The following is a 17,119-nucleotide window of genomic DNA, read 5'->3' as shown; positions in this document are numbered from 1 at the left end:
GGACTTCAAAGATCACGCCGGGATGGAACCTTAGAATGAGAAGTTATCCTGAACATTGAATATTGCCTGTTACAAGCCTGGCAAGACAGCTGAAGGCAAAAGAAACTGTAACACCTCTGGGAAGAGATCATAAAATTTTCACACTAGAGAGACTGACCTGCACTTGTTTACAGAGATGTTTTTAACTCAGGTCAAAAGCTGTTGGCTACAGTAAAGGCTTTATCATTCATTGAACTATCAATATGTAATTCAAGTAAGGGAAAATTTAAACATCTAGTTTGATCCTTAGTAAATGCAGAAGTGTCTGTATTCTTCCCTGTGTCTTGGAATTATACTGAGAACACAACAGTCGGTATGCTGAGCAACATTAGGAATGCCAGAAATGGAAAGCAGCATACCACGATGTCCTGTACCACCAAGGTGCCCACATCACTGCTGGTGGTCAGAGGTGAGTCTAAAGGATCTCTCCGTTATGACTGTGGAAAGCACCCAGGATCAAACTTTGTTTGTGATATTAGAGAAAGTAAAATTGTATGAATAAATACCTAGCATTTTAAATTTGTACAATAAAGTGTAAATATTCTAAATAATCTTGCCCTCCCTGTTCGTCCAAGGTGATATTAAACTGATGATACACATCAATAGGATTTTCTTTTAAAAAAGGAAATAAAAGAATTAATTTTCAAAACAGTCATCAAGAAAAGTACATGGTATTTACTCAATTTAATTAAAAAAAAAAAAAAGACATTCAAAATTATCCAAAGTAGTTATATTTTGAAGAAGGAAGAGCTTCCTCTGGTCTGAAAACTAGGTTATTCAGAAAAATTCATTTTCTAGGGATTTTGAATTATCAAGGTTTAGCGGTGGGCTGCCGTCCATGGGGTTGCACAGAGTTGGACACGACTGAAGCGACTTAGCAGCAGCAACAGCGGTACTGCTTCTCTAGCTCCCACGTACAATGCACAAGGCTAAGAATATACTTGGTGCTTATTACCATTGACACCACAAAAATACAAAGGATCCTAAGAGACTACTACAAGCAACTATATGCCAATAAAACGGACAACCTCAAAGAAATGGACAAATGTTTAGAAAAGTACAACCTTCCAAGCCTGAACCAGGAAGCAATAGAAAATATGAACAGACCATTCACAAGCACTGAAATTGAAACTGTAATAAAAAATCTTCCAACAAACAAAAGCCCAGGGCCAGATGGCTTCACAGGTGAATTCTATCAAGCATTTAGATACAAGTTAACACTTATCCTTCTCAAACTCTTCCAAAAATTGCAGAGGGAGGAATATCCTCAAACTCATTCTATGAGGCCACCATCACTCTGATGTCAAAACCAGACATAATATTACACAAAAAGGAAAATTACAGTCCAGTATCACTTAAGAACATAAATGCAAAAATCCTTGATGGAAAACTAGCAAATAGAATACAATAATACATTAAAAGGATCATACACTACAATCAAGTGAGGTTTACACCAGGGGTGCAAAGTGTATATATACAAATCAGTCAATGTGATACACCATATTAACAAATGAAGAATGATGCAAAAAGTTGGGGATGAAAAGGAGGAAAAAACCTACATAATAGGAATTAGAAAAATCATCCCTTTAAATCAGAATTCTTTCTAAAATGTAAATTTTGAAATTGTCTTTAATTGAGAAATAGGATGTTTTAAAGAAAAAAAATTTGGAAAAAAAAGTTTTGAATTTATTATCTTATAAGCAAATTTCAAATAAATCTGTCGTAGCTCATTTATAAATGAGCTTCAGGGGGTTGATCATTTTTTTAGGGTGTTTGTAAAAATGCCATAAGACATATTAAAGGAGGAAAAGGAACATGAGGAATTAAACTTCTATCTTTATTTAAAAAAAAAAAAAAGAATATACTTGGTGCTTAACAAACATCTACTGAATTTTGAAAATTGTACCAACCCTCATAAAAATGAAGTTTTATGCTCAATTATTAATGTATGCCTGGATTCAATTTAAATTTTTTGTTCCACTTTCAGCAAATCAAATAAATTAAGACTGGATATCTTTGAACACAGCCTTTTCCTCTGTAAGTTCCAGACATACTATACCTATTTTGTTAACCCTGAAAATAGTCTCAGTTTGGCCTATATGTAAGGTTGAAACTTACTCTTCCTAATAAACTGAATGCAAGAATTTTAAGGAAGAGATGTTAAAACTTTTGATTCAAATGCTGGAGAAGTATTTGAAAAGTCTCAAACCTAGGATGTCTGTCCCCTCTCCAGAATGAAGCAGGACGTCTAACTGACTTGTGTCTCAGTAAAACTTTCCCTGAAGTTCAGTTCCAATGTATTATGAGTTAATTGTCAGAAAGATGATTTACTTACTAGAAATGTTTATATTTGGTTCAATAGTTACACAACTTTGTCAGTTATGAAAATCAGTCTGTTCTTTTCATGTTGAGCTGTTTTCAAAAAGAAGGTATACTATAAATGCTGGCTACTAATATTCATATACTTGACATAAAACAATTTACCTATTTTAAAATGATCAATTCTGCCCTACTTTTTGGCATTTTACTGAACTTTCTCCTTTATGATGAGTTTTATTTGTCCAGTGACATCATGCTTGGAATTTCCCCAACCATAAATGTAATTGGAAATGTCATCCAAAATACAGTTCCTAATGTCTTGTTATATGATACATTTAGTACATGAACTTAAAGCTATCCACTAAAAAAAAAGTGTTTTCTCATTGCCTGCCTATCTCGTCACCAAGAAGTAGACAATAAGGTCTTTGACGTTGAGGACTGTGTAATTTATCTGACGACGGTAAAATTATTTAGTAAACTGACTAATAAGTAGGATCAGAATGGAAAAGATTCATGAACAAGTGGGAATTTAAGCTGACCTGTAATAGAGGAGTAAGATTCAGGTATTGTCCTAGTCCATTTGGGCTGCTCTAATAAAATGCCAAAACCAGGTGGATTGTAAACAACAGTTCTCGAGGCTGGAAAGTCTAAGATCAAGGTGCCGGCGATTCAGTGTCTGTTGGGTCTCGATTCCTAGTTCATAGACGCCTACCTTCTTGTTGTAACCTCACAAGGTGGAAAGGGAAAGGGAGCTTGCTGAGCCTCTATATGGGCACTAATTCCATTCCTGAGGGCTCTGCCTACATGACCCCTAATCACTTCCCAAAGGCCCCATCTCCAAATTCTGCCACATTGGGTGTTAGGATTTTAATGTATGAATATGGGAAGGGACACAAACATTTAGTCTACAATAAATAGGAAAAGAATAGAAAAGACCCTGATGCTGGGAAAGATTGAAGGCAGGAGGAGAAGGGGATGACAGAAGACAAGATGGTTGGATGGCATCACTGACTCAACAGACATAAGTTTGAGCAAGCTCCAGGAGATGGTGAAGGACAGGGAAGCCTGGCATGCTGCAGTCCACGGGGTTGCAAAGAGTCGGGCATGACTGAGCAATTGAACAACAACAAATAGGAAAAGAATAAGTGGAAGGGTGTTCTCACTGAGGGATTCAGAATAACCAGAGAGATGGTAATCTGCACAGCATATTCTTTAGACAGTGGAGAACGCCAGTTTGAAAGGTCTATTGGAACCATTTGGGAGAAATGAGAAATAACTTTGGCATTTATATGTGAGGCCAATATAAGGAGCATTCAATTAGTTAAGAGGCAATCATTTCACTCATGCTCCTGGCCTTGGCTTTATTTTGCACTTACATGTATATTATTCATGATGCCAACAATGCCATGCATTAAAGGGCTCCCTTTCAGCTTATGATGATTCTCACCCCTCCTTAACTACCCTTCCCATGCTTATGGGTGGGTGGGTTCCTGGGAGCCCTGTTTGTGCAATGTGCTGTAATTCAAGCGTTAGTTGATTGAAGCTGCAGATGGCTCATCCTTGGTAGAGCAAATGTACCACTCTAGGCGGTGAGACTTTCTTCATGGAGCTGAAAGTGTGATGTGTGATCCTGGGAGTTTTGGGCAGCCATTTTGTGTCCACCACATGCAAAGGGCAGCTGAGAAATCTATTCCTCCCAGGAAAGGAAAGAGGCTGAGAGAAGCAGAGACATCCCAGAGCACCCAGAGCTCCTGCTGGCCTCTCAATTCTGACTCCTGATGCTCACTCAGCTACACTTCTGCTCTCAGATTCTGAGACGCCTTGTATTTTTTATCATCAATCCCTTCTTTCTGCTTAAGCCAGCTTGGGTTAGGTTTCTATTATTAGAAACCCAGAGTCCTAATATAGTGACGAATAAATAGATTCACTGAAGTCTTACTGTCCTTTGCTTTCACATGTACTCTCTTGACTCGCACTCTCAGGACAAGCTTTCTTTCACAGGCCTTTGCTCAACAGCAGCATATCTTGTTGTTTCATACATCTGAGTGTCACAGTCTCCAAAACCTCTCTTTGCCCCTTTCCCCAGAGCCCATCCCAGCTTTCTTTGGCTTCTCTTTCCTTTCTGTCCTTGAATGAAATGCTAACGAAGAAACACAGAGAGGCTGGGAGTATAATTTATATATGCCTGAGGCTTATGAACAGATAATGGGTTCATTAGCCCAAATCTCCCAGGATCTGTGATACAAAGGGATAGGAAACACGAAGCCTTAAAAAGGAATATGCTCTTCAGATCTTCTCATGGTAAGCCTACTCTAGGCGGCCAAGGATATTCTGGAGGCCACAGAAGGGATAAGGCCACCCTTGTGGAAGGGACCCTCGACACCCCCAGTGTCAGCTGTGCCCGCTTTTCCTTGCTCCCTATTGCCTCAGCTACACTAGGCTCTGCCAGAGGGACATCAAGCCACTGCAGCCTTTATAGCTTGAAGAGGCCACTGCTGTGATTCGAAAAATCACAAACCTGGGATCTTCAAAGAGAAGTTCCTTCTTGCTGACAGGATCATGCATGGAAAGTAGGTGGAGAAACCTGAACGCTCAAAACTCTGAAAGGGACTCTAAAAGGCAGGTAAACTAGTCCTAAACCAGTGGCAGTTTTATTCCAAGAGCTAAACTAAAAATAACCTGACACTTCACCATAGCATGCCTGCCTGGCTCTGATGTGCAGAACAAATGCTGAAATATAGGCTGCCGCTGTTATTTCCAACAATTTTAGGTCCACTGATGTCAAGAGGAATTGAGAGATTTGAAAGTGACAATCAGCTAGGAAGGCAATCACTCATCGTTCAGTTTATTAGGCCAATGCTTTATGTCTCAAAGAGATACTGATTTATTTGGTCTCTTCACAAGTAGCATACCAAGGTAATCAGGGTGAGGTATTGGCTTCATTCTGATGACACTTGGTAATTATGCTTTTTGGATGTCTTACTTGTATCAGTAATAGGTCTTGTTCATTTTTTTTGGTCACCCTTTATTAGACTAGGATCCTTGAGAGCAAGAATCATTTTTTCATCTTTATCCAGCTCTATATCTCTAAGACCTAACAAGGCCAGGCAATTTAGAAAGCTCTCACTAAAATATGTATTGGATAAAGGAATAAATAATAGAAAAATAGCAAAAGTCCACTCTTATGATGAAGGTCTGGGAAAGCATTTTTAGATGCTGGGAGGGATTGGGGGCAGGAAGAAAAGGGGACGACAGAGGATGAGATGGCTGGATGGCATCACCAACTTGATGGACATGAGTTTGAGTGAACTCTGGGAGATGGTGATGGACAGGGAGGCCTGGTGTGCTTCGATTCATGGGGTCACAAAGAGTCAGACACGACTGAGCGACTGAACTGAACTGAATGATTGAGTCTTCAAGGAGTCATGGGAGTTGGCAAAGCAGAAATGCAAACAGGAGGAGACCGAATGTTCCAGCCATTTGAAATTCCCACCAAGGGAATTAAGAATGGTTCAATATGGCATGGGGGTGAGGGGAAGGGAACAAAGCTGAAAAGAGGGGCAGGGGCCAGAAGGACCTTACACACACTCTGCTGAAGAATTTGAATTTCAAGTTCCAGGTGATAGGAGTCATGAAAAGATGTTCAACAGGAGAGGAACCTAATGAGCTTTTCTTGCAGCAGTGGTCTTTGGCAGCCACATGGAGGGTAAGTGATGGTGGGGATGGACTGGGGTCAAGAAGGGATTGCAGAGGTCAGCAGTCCCTCCCTTGCAGCTAAATGCACTGTGTAGTCAGTAACTCAGGTGAGAGGTGATGATGGTCTGACCTACGGCTGAAAAGGTCTGTTTCTGCCCTGTTCCTCCCACTGTCAGTTTCTCATACCACCTACACCATCACATCCTGCTTCAGGACGTGGGCCTGGGGATGCTGAGTTGTACCAGAAAATGCCAACCATACTGGGGCTTGGCAAACACTTTCATCTTCACTGGGCCACCCCAAAAGGCAAAGTGGCATTTTGCAGAGGCCCACACACAGAACATCTCCCAGCAGGAAAAAAAAAAAAAAAAAGAGCTGAATGACTCTTTTTGGTGCCACAGTCTTTGCGTGACCTCACTCCTCCCAGCAGGTACTATGCCCACCTGCCACATTGTACTTTTTTAAGAAAGGAAATAAAAAAGAACAGGTAAAGGGGAAAATGGAGAAGAGGAAGGTAGTGAAGGTGCAAAATAGATGTTAAGGACCCTTTATCACATTATAAATAAAGAAAAATTAAAGCAATTGCAAGAAAGAAGCTGTTTACATTTTGTGGCTCATTACCAGGATTCAAATTGTATAAAGGAGATTAAGGATAGATGGGCTGGTTATTTGCTCAGCTTACCTACAGAGGAAAATAAGCTCTCCCTTCAGACTCTAGCACAGACCTGATGGGAGTAAAAAGGAGCAAACCTCTTCCCATGGGACCATGTTTCTCTACCTTAGCTATACATTAAAACTAACTGATAATGTAAATAAAAAATTACTGTTGTCTGAATCATAGATTCTAATTTAACTGGTCTATACTGTGGTCTTAGAAATGGTTCTTTTTATCGAATTCCCTGGGTGATTTGAATGTATAGGTGGGCTGAGAATCATTCCTCTAGACCAGGGTTCAGCAAAGCTTTTCTCTAAAAGGCCAGAGAGTAAAAGTTTTAGGCTTTCTGAGCCAAGTGTCATCTGTTGCAACTATTCTACCCTGCTGTTGTAGCATCAAAGGAGCCACAGACAAGATGTAAATGAGTGTATGGGGCTGTGTGCTAATAAAGCTTTATTGACAAAAACAGACAGTGGGCTGGATTTGGCTCATGAGCCATAATTTATTGACCCTTGCTCTAGAAGCACATTCCAAAGGAGGGCTGGATTGTCCAGGTTCCTAAGGCAGGTATGGACAAATCTTACAGTTTAAAAAAGGCATTTGGAAAACTGTTCTAATTTTAATAAAATGAAATACACTGCTGAGTTCCATGTCATAAAATGCTCAGGTCTTCTGAGGAAGTGAAGCTTTGATGGTTGGCAAAAATTTACTACCTGTGGTAGCTATCTATGTGGGTTAATTTACATTGAAAATCTGCCAACAAAAGGTTTCTATTTAAAGTCCTGGCTCAACATGTTAGGTCCAACTTAAGGCAAAGCTATCAGGTTAGATCTGGGGAGTGAGAGAAAGAAAGAAGTAGATTACTATCTTTTATGAAACCTTTATGCTGTTTGACTTCTCAGGGAGACCATGTGTGGTTTTTGTGTTCTGAAGGAAAAAATCCAAGAGTATAAAAGAGAAAAAAAGTAAAAATAAAAATGGTGGATAGAAGGGCTAGACCTGAAGATAAACACTAAAAATTAGAACATACATCAGGATAGAAAAAATTAAACCCAAGTGAGAAGGACTTCTTTACAAGGTCAGAGAAGTGAACTGGTCGATTGCTATGTTTTGTGGCTTCTCCAAATCCTTTGGCTAGAATTCAGCCATGAGCCTATGTTCTGCTTTGAAGTTTACTCAGTGAACTAGCTTTAATTTATACTATCATTTTATTCTGGAAAATTCCAGAGAGGGCCAAGGCACATTAGAAAATGAACTTTTGCCTAACTATTAAGTTTCTCTCCCACCATCTTTGTTTTTTTTTTTTTTTTTAATACATTTATTTATTTATTTTTGGCTGTGCTAGGTCTTCCTTGCTACACGGGCTTTTCTCTGATTGCAGCGAATGGGCCTACTCTCTGTGGTGTGAGCCTCTCATCGTGGTGGCTTCACTTCCTACAGAGCACAGGCTCTAGGGCACATGGGCTTCAGCAAGCTGAAGCATGTGGGCTCAGTAGTTATGGCTCCTGGGTTCTGGAGTGCAGTAGTTGTGGCACACGGGCTTAGCTGCTCTGTGGCATGTGGGATCTTCCCAGACCAGGGATCGAACTGGTGTCTCCTGCATTGGCAGGCAGATTCTTTACCACTGAGCCACCAGGGAAGCCCTCTCCCACCGTCTTTGGTTTCATCACTCTCCATAGAAGAGTAGTCAAATGACACCTGGCTACAAGTTATACTCCTGACAAGGCCAGCTGAGCCTGTGTGTGACGCCATGCTCACCTTTATCCTATCGATGTTGGCTTCCATCTTCAGCTGTTCTACCAGTTTCCTGGCTTGTGCTATGCTGGCGGTGTTGTTGCTGGCCATTGGAATGCTGGGTAGGTTTCAGATACACTAGGAAAGAAAACAAGCAGGAAAAATACATCAGAGAAATCACCAGCTGCCAAATGTGTGGGTTCACCATAACTGGGAGATCCCAAAAGAATGAGTGCAGTCAGGCCAGGCTTCTCCAGCCATCTACATCCCCAACCCAGCACTGTGTCTGACGGGCAGGCAGACCAGAGAGATGAGGATTGTTTTTCCTTCTCCCTATTTCTCCCCCTTCCATTCTTTCTTCAGGGGGAATCATTAAATCAGCTAAGATGAACTGCCACATGAAGAAAGCAAGTTATCAAATTTATGAAATTTATTACAGAAGGGGACAACAGAGGATGAGATGGTTGGATGGCATCACCGACTCAATGGACATGAGTTTGAGTAAGCTTCCAGAGTTGGTGATGGACAGGGAAGCCTGGCATGCTGTAGTCCATGGGGTTGCAAAGAGTCTGACATGACTGAGCGACTGAACTGAACTGAATTTATGAAATAAGTTTATGAAATAAATTCAAAGTGGTAAGGGTGACAGTATGCATAATTATTGTTGTCATTTATTGGGCACTGCTGTGGTTAGATATTGGAGAAGGAAATGGCAACCCACTGCAGTACTGTTGCTTGGAGAATCCCATGGACAGAGGAGCCTGGTGGGCTACAGTCCACAGGGTCGCAAAGAGTCCGACACGACTGAGCGAATCCTTAGTATTGTTAGATATTGCTTTAGAGAGTGGAGTTCTGTACCTATGTAGATGGTGAGGTGGGTTCTTTGTCTCTGGCTCTGTCAGACCTCTTTCCATCCTTGCCCCCCACCCCCTTCAAATCCTATCCCAATTTCATTTCTTTTCTAATTATTTCTTGACCCCTCCCATCTTACTTTATTCTTGCCGTTCACCTCAGAAAGTATCCTATTCTATTTTCAGTGCCCACTTCCCCCAGATTGTGATCAGGTCTTCCTCCACGTCAAGGTGCCATATGCTATTTCTGGACTGTCTTGTAAATTTGCCCTTTAGGTCACTGAAGCAATGTCTGAGAGCTGCAATTTAACTAGAGTGCATGACCCCATAAATGAGAAGCATTAAACACTGCTTTAGTCAACACCAGTTGGGTCTTGTTCGGAAGATATTATATTAAAAACCACGACTTCCACTAGCTTTGGGGAATATCTTTATCTAGGGATAAAGTAGGCTCAGGCTACAATTTCAAAAAGGAAAGAAGACACATAGAAAACCTGTAGAAAGAAAAATAAGCCATAATAAATTCAGTACATAGGTTTTTACATATCCATGAAAATCAGGAAACAATTTTTATTTAATTACCAAAAAAGCAAAAGTCTACAAATTATTTTCTTTGGTTTTTATTTCTTGATATCTAGTTCTTCCAGACAACAGAAATAATTAGACAGAACTCTCTGTGGACAAAGAGGTCCCTGCATAGAGAATGTTATTTTATAAAGAATACTGCAAATGCCAACCCAACAGCACACAGTATAAATTGGAAGATAGTTAACTGTTTCAGGGGCTTCCCTAGTGGCTCAGATGGTAAAGAGCCTGCCTGCAATGCAGGAGACCTGGGTTTGATCCCTGGGTCAGGAAGATCCCCTGGAGAAGGGAATGGCAACCCATTCCAGTATTCTTGCCTGGAGAATTCCATGGACAGAGGAGCCTGGTGGGCTACAGTCCATGGGGTCCCAAAGAGCTGAACATGACTGAGTGACTAACACTTTTAACTGTTCTCTCAATTTATTTTCAAAGGGCTTTGAGACAATAAAATGGGAAGGAAGGCTGAAAGAATTTTGAAGTGGAAGATTTCTGAACTCCAGGTTCAAATGCTTGAAGATCAAGGGAGGGATATTGCATATAAAAACAAACAAAAGGGAGGCTTTAACAACAACAATGATTTCATCAGTATGGTTAGGGATGGAATCATTTAAATATAATTTAACCCACAGGTAAATTATACGCCCCAAATCAAACAAACAACTTACAGCCTCGTAAAACTTCACAGGGCCAATCAAAAGAAAGTGAAAGTCGCTCTGTCGTGTCCGACTCTTTGTGATCCCATGGACTATACAGTTCATGGAATTCTCCAGGCCAGAATCCTGGAGTGGGTAGCCTTTCCCTTCTCCAGGGAATCTTCCCAACCCAGGGATCAAACTCACTCATCTAGTAGCATAGCATAACTCTTCCATTCACCCAAAGATGGAAGGAGCCACGATCTACAGGACCATGGAAACCACTCTGGGAAGTTAATATTTCCTCCAGATTAGAATTTATCACACTAGGGTACAGACTATCACAGAATTTCCAAATCCTCATTGGACCTGAGGGAGCTATGAGACTGGTCAGCTATGATGCTGGCTTTCAGTCTAAACCAGATCACACAGTAACTTGTGGCAGATCCCACAAGTCTCTGGAAGTCTCTGGTATTGGAAGAGCTTGCTTCCAATACCATTTTTCCTTGTCTTCATCAGTGATAACAATTTTTTTTTTTTCTTTTTAACAAAGACCACAAGAACCCTGAATTTTAGTTAGGTATATTTTGCTGAAAAATACACTCCCAGGTTCCCTTGCAGCTTGATATGGTTATTTGACTATGTTACGGCCACTGAGACATAAGCAGAAGTGTCCCTGAAGGAAAGGGAGGTGCTCTGTGCCTCCCCTTCCTCTTGCTGCTGGCCTAGAAGGTAGTCATGTTCAGTACAGGGTTCTACCTTGAACAAAAGGCCTAACACTCCAGGATGAGCAGGAAGAGATGGTCCTTACTGATACTGTAGAGCCACCATGTCAGCTGTGAACTGGCTGCCATCTGCGTGAACAGAAATAAGCACCTATCTTGTTTACACCACTATTATTAAGGGTTTCTCTGCTGTTAGCTGACAAATCTGCCATTAACTGATTAAATGATCCATTATTTTCATTTGAGTATCCAGGAAAAGTCTATGTCCTAATGCCTGTTTATGTTCCCTGGAAAAGGCATAGCTGTCCTTAGGAGGCTGAGATGGAAAGCGTGTGAGTTTTCTATTGCTGCTGTAACATATTACTATAAATTTAGTATTACTAGCTTAAAGAATATAAATTTATTATCTTACAGTTCTGGAAGTTAGAAGTCTGAAATAGGTCCCACTAACCTAAAATCAAGATATTGGCAGATATTCCTTCTGGAGGTCTAAGGGAAAATGTTTCCTTTCCTTTTCTAGCTTCTAAAGATTGCTGACATTCCTTGGCTCTTGGCTTTTTTCTTCATTTTCAAAACCAACAAAAGTGAGTTGACTCCTTTTGATTCTTTATCAGTCCAAGCTCTTCTGTAGTCACCTGGCTTTTTGATTCTCCTCTGCCTCCTTCTTCCACTTTTAAGAACCATTGTAACCACACTGGATCTACTCTGATAATACAGGATAATCTCCTTATCGTTAGGTCAGCTGATTAGCAACCTTAATTCCATTTGAACCTCAAATCCCCTTTGACATGTAACACAACAATCTGCAGGTTCCAGGTACGGGGACACAGACATTTTGGGGGGCCTTTATTCTATCTACCATGGAAGGAGACCTTTGTGCAGGTAGAGAAGTAAAGTGGGAAGGTGGAGTGTTGAGATAGGAAAAGAAGAGGGATGAGAGAGGACACAAGTCTAGAAATGCAGGGGAAAGAATACATAAAACCTAAATGGTCTTGAAACCATTTACCTCAGATTGGGACTTGAACCCATGTGCCAGGATTTGAATCTAGCCAAAACCTAGTTTGGGACTCAAACCCACATGGCCAGGACTCAAATCCAGCTAAAACCCTGCTTGGGATTTGAACTCATGATCTTTTAATTAGAACACACTTACCTGATGTCTGAACTTTCTGAGGCTCAGGTTGTTTATGTCTCAGAGCATAAGGAATTCAGTGAGAGGCAAAGTGACAGGCAAGACGTAGATTTACTAATATAGGGTGCTTGTAAGAAATGCTGATGGGCAGGCAAGGGAGCTCTGAGTGGGTTACAATTTATAATGAATAAGGGTCTTTCCCCCTTTTTCAAGTAGACATAGATGCAGACATAAGGCATACATCACTAGCTCCTCCTTCATATTAGGCAGGAAAGTGCCTGACCCTATGAGGTCAGGGGCTTCCCAAGGGGGTGCCAATGGTAAAGAACCCGCCTGCCAATGCAGGCAGGAGACATAAGAGATGCAGATTCCATCCCTGGGTCAGGAAGATCCCCCTGGATGAGGGCACGTCAACCCACTTCAGTATTCTTGTCTGGAGAATCCCATGGACAGAGGAACCGGGCAGGCTACAGCTCTGCTGCTGCTAAGTCACTTCAGTCATGTCTGCTTCAGTACATAGGGTTGTAAAGAATCACACGACTGAAGCAACTGAGCACACATGCACTATGAGGTCTAGAACTGTGGTATGCAGGAAGGGTGGTAACATTTTTCTTCCATCTAATGGCCTGGGGCATATATTGTGGTTTTGCTCATGGTTTTATACTTAAGCAAGCCTGCTTCATTGAACAATGTTCCAGTAGGTTTCTCAAGCGATCATTAACTTACAGTGGCCTCCTAAAGTTTCCTAGGTTTCCTTCTCTATCTATAGTCTCCTACCAGGACTTCTACAACTACCTGTGTAACGATGCTATTCTATCCCTATCAGTCTTAAGAAAAAAAGGAGACAAAGGGTTTGGTTTGTGCTTTTAGTTTTAGAAAGATCCTGTATATTTTTGTTTTACCATATGACCCCCCCAAAATCTAGAGCCACTTTTAGAATCATTTAGTGTATTTTCTTCTTTTTCACTTTCAGCTGCTTTCCCATAAAAGCAATGAAGAAATCCTCCTCGCAAAAACTGAAAGAACTAGAGAGTCCTAGACCAGTGTTCCAAAGAAGTATGTAATATTGAGATTTATAAGAAATATATTTGGTCTTTGATCTGTTCTTGGCTCAGAGCTCCTAAAACCCTTGTAATCTCCTATGGTAATAGGAATAAAGGTCTTTTGTTATGTTAATGAGGTGACTTTCGGAAAGCTCTTAAGCAACCTGGGTATGGGGTGGGGGTGGGGGGGGCCAGGGCGGCGGTGGGGGGGGGGGTGCGGGGGGGGGGGGGGCGGAGTGGGGCGGAGGCTGTTTGCTAGGAGAACCAACCATGTAATTAGAGGGTTGGAAATTTCAGTACCTACCCACCCCCCACCCCAACTTCCTGGAGGGGAGAAAGGTTGGAGGTAGAACCAATAGCCAGTGGCCAATGATTTAATTAATTGTGACTGTATAAAGGAGGCTCCATAAAGACTCAAAAGGACACAGTGTGGAGAGCTTCCTGGTTGATGACTTTGTGATGATCCTGGAAGAGCGGTCTACCTAGAGAGGGTACTGGAGCTCTGCACACTGTCCCCACATCTTGCCCTTTCATCTGGCTGTTTCTGAGTTACATTCTTTTATAATCAACTGGTAACCTAGTATATAAAATGTTTCTCTGAGTTCTGTAATAGTAAATTAGTCAAATCCAAGTACTTTATATTTTCAAATATTTTGTTAAAGATTTTTGCATCAGTCTTCATGAGATTATTGTTCTCTTCAGCTTTGCTTTTCTTTTTCTTTATTCCTTCTTTCTTTCTCCCTCTCTCTCTCCTTTTTTATCCTCCTACCTCTCCTTAGCTTTGGTGTCAGGATAATGTTGCTGCTGCTGCTAAGTCGCTTCAGTCTTGTCCGACTCTGTGCGACCCCATAGACAGCAGCCTACCAGGCTCCTCATCCCTGGGATTCTCCAGGCAAGAACACTGGAGTGGGTTGCCATTTCCTTCTCCAATGCATGAAAGTGAACAGTGAAAGTGAAGTCGCTCAGTTGCGTCCAACTCTTAGTGACCCCAAGGACTGCAGCTTACCAGGCTCCTCCGTCCATGGGATTTTCCAGGCAAGAGTACTGGAGTCAGGATAATGCTTGCCTCTTAAAATGAACTGGGAAGAGTTACATCCTATTCTATTTTCTGGAGGGTATTATGTAATACTGCTGCTGCTAAGTTGCTTCAGTTGTGTCTGACTCTGTGTGACCCCATAGACAGCAGCCCCCCATCCCTGGGATTCTCCAGGCAAGAACACTGGAGTGGGTTGCCATTTCCTTTTTCCAATGCAAGTGTATGCCAAATATTTTGATAGAAACCATTGATGATATCATCTTGTATCACCAAAACCAAGGAGGAGGTCATGGGAACCTCTGATTTATAGCCAGGTAGGGGGAGTGGGGAGAAGGCAGTCTTGTGGGATTCAACCTTTAACCTATGGAACCAGATGCTGTCCCTGGGCAGACAGTGTGAGAATTAAAGAATTAAGTTAAATTGCAGGACCGTCAACTGCATGAGAGGATTGCTGTTTGGTGTGAAGGGTACCTGCATGTCAACATACAGTTCAGATCTCAATTGCAAGCCCAGGTTGTACTTCTGACTGACTGGCTATAATTTTTTTGAGTATATACCTAGTATACATCCAATAGAGTTGTCGGATCATTGGGTAAGCTTATTTTAATTCTTTGAGGAACAGCAATACTGTTTTCCACAACAGCAGTGCCATTTTACATTATCACTAAAAGTACATAAGGGTTCCAGTTTCTCCTCATCCTCATAAACTTTTTTTTTTTTTTTGAAAGTAGACATTATCTTTTTTTTTTTTTTTGAAAGTAGACATCCTAATAGTGTGAGGTAGTATCTCATGCAGTTTGATTTGCATTTCAATAATTAGTGATGTTGAGCACCTTTTCATGTGTTCATTGGCCATTTGGGTATCTTTTTTGCAAAAATGTCTATTCAAGCCTTTTGCCCATTTTATAATAAAGTCAGGTTTGCTACTATTGAACTTTAGGAGTTTTCTATATATTCTGGATATTAACCTCTAATCAGACATATGGTTTGGAAATAGTGTACTGTGATACATAAAAGTTTTTAATTTTTGTGAAGTCCAATTTTTCTATTTTTTTCTTTTGTTGCCTATGTCTTTGATGTTACAGCCAGGAAATCACTGCCAACTCCATTGCTGTGAAGGTTATGCTCCATTTTGTTTTGAAGGAGAGAAGAATATACTAACCTCAAAATATATCACGATGGTATATTGATGATATTGAATTAAAGTTATTTAAGAAAACAGTCATGAAAGAAGAACACTTTCACTCTCTTTGTCCCCTTGAAACCAAGAAATAAATCTCCCATATGAAAGTACCCACCCTCTACCAGAAGGTAGAAGTTATCCTCATTGCCAGAGATGGGGAATTCAGGGCCAAGAGGGCTGTATCAACAAACCTTGTAACCTCTTCCTTAATTTGCTACCCCAAACCAGAACTCTGTTGTCTAGTCAATTCTTCACAAACATATTGTTTCCCTGGCTAAAAGGTATAAAAGCTGCTGCTTTGGTCACTTCTTTGAGTCTCATATCTTTATGGGCTGTTGTATGTACAAAATCAAATTTGGTTTTCTCCTGTTAATCTTATGTCAATTTAATTATTAGAGTAATCAAAGAATTAAGAATGGAAGAAGGGGAAAGCGTTCATCCTCTACAGCTTAGGTGCCCAAAATGGGGCCTTACCCTAGCTGGACACTGTTCACCTTTGGGCTGCTGCAGTGGAGAGATCCTGGGACCTCTGGCAAGTGCTGGCAGAAGGAAAGAATTCTTACCCAATCAGTCTCCCAGATCTCAGCCTGCAACACGTGGTAGAAGTGAGAATGGTTAAGAGTCCTTTTCTTTTTCTAAATTCAGATTAGTAGGAGAAAATATTTGTATGAGTTAGTTTTTTAGGTAGAGCAACTTGTAAAGATTTGTTATGAGTATGCTTGCTATCTATTGATTCCTTTTCTTCTAGAGATGGTGATTGTTTTCCTTTTCCTCCAACTTTTGTGTCATTTCTCATAAGGAGAAATATCATAGGGTAGAATGCAGGCATAAGTTCTGTAAGCCTATTGTTTGAGCTGCCTTCACACCCTGGTGAGTTCATGGTTTTTATCAGACTGGCATCTATTTAGACAGACTTTGCTCTGGGCTCTCTAATGTAAGAGACTGAAGTTTTCCTTTCATCTTGTTCTGTATCCTGAGAGCATGACTCTGTGACCATTAAGAATATTCTCTGGTTTCTGCTAGCCAGAGGGTGCAAATAATAGCTTGCATATGGTGGCCACTTGAACAGACTGAATTCCAAGGCACGAAGTCAGAAGCATTGTGCTCTTTGTCCAACTGTTTCAGCTTTCAGGGGAGTTTGTCATAAAGGGTCCTTGTCCATAAGGGGTCTTTGTCATCTTAGCCTTCGTTGTCTAGTTAGTGCTGGAGAAGTCTCATTCTATTAATGCCTGCCTGGTGTTGCAGATTAGTAGGTCTGTGACTAGAGCAGCCTTCTGTTCTTGTCAGAGACTAGAGTCACTCTTTGCAATACACTGTTCTTACTGCCTGGGACAACAAAGGTCTTTGCTTTCTTAGGCTAAATCTGGGAATAAACTTTCTGGATCTTCTGAGGGCTGTATCTTTTGCACTTTCCTTTGGGATGCCTCTTGCATCCATGGTTAAATCATATAAAGGCTTTTTGGTTTGAGTCACTATTGTGATTAATATA

General features: G+C 41.0%; 1 protein-coding gene across 7 annotated transcripts in view; it reads right to left on the bottom strand.

The window, feature by feature from the left end:
• The window catches only part of GNG2 (G protein subunit gamma 2), a 131,676-nt gene that overhangs the window by 14,523 nt on the left and 100,034 nt on the right, over positions 1-17,119 (bottom strand). For all 7 annotated transcript variants that reach the window (XR_011568827.1, XR_011568828.1, XR_011568826.1 and 4 more), the window contains one exon: positions 8,468-8,581. Coding sequence is in view for 4 of the 7 variants with exons in the window: in XM_070797413.1 (XP_070653514.1) it covers positions 8,468-8,554 (87 nt within the window). In the remaining 3 variants the exon portion in view is untranslated. The remainder of the gene's footprint in view (positions 1-8,467; positions 8,582-17,119) is intronic.

This window comes from Bos indicus, chromosome 10, assembly GCF_029378745.1.
Source record: "Bos indicus isolate NIAB-ARS_2022 breed Sahiwal x Tharparkar chromosome 10, NIAB-ARS_B.indTharparkar_mat_pri_1.0, whole genome shotgun sequence".
NCBI lineage: Eukaryota > Metazoa > Chordata > Mammalia > Artiodactyla > Bovidae > Bos > Bos indicus.
This window is presented reverse-complemented; position numbering and strand designations above follow the sequence as displayed.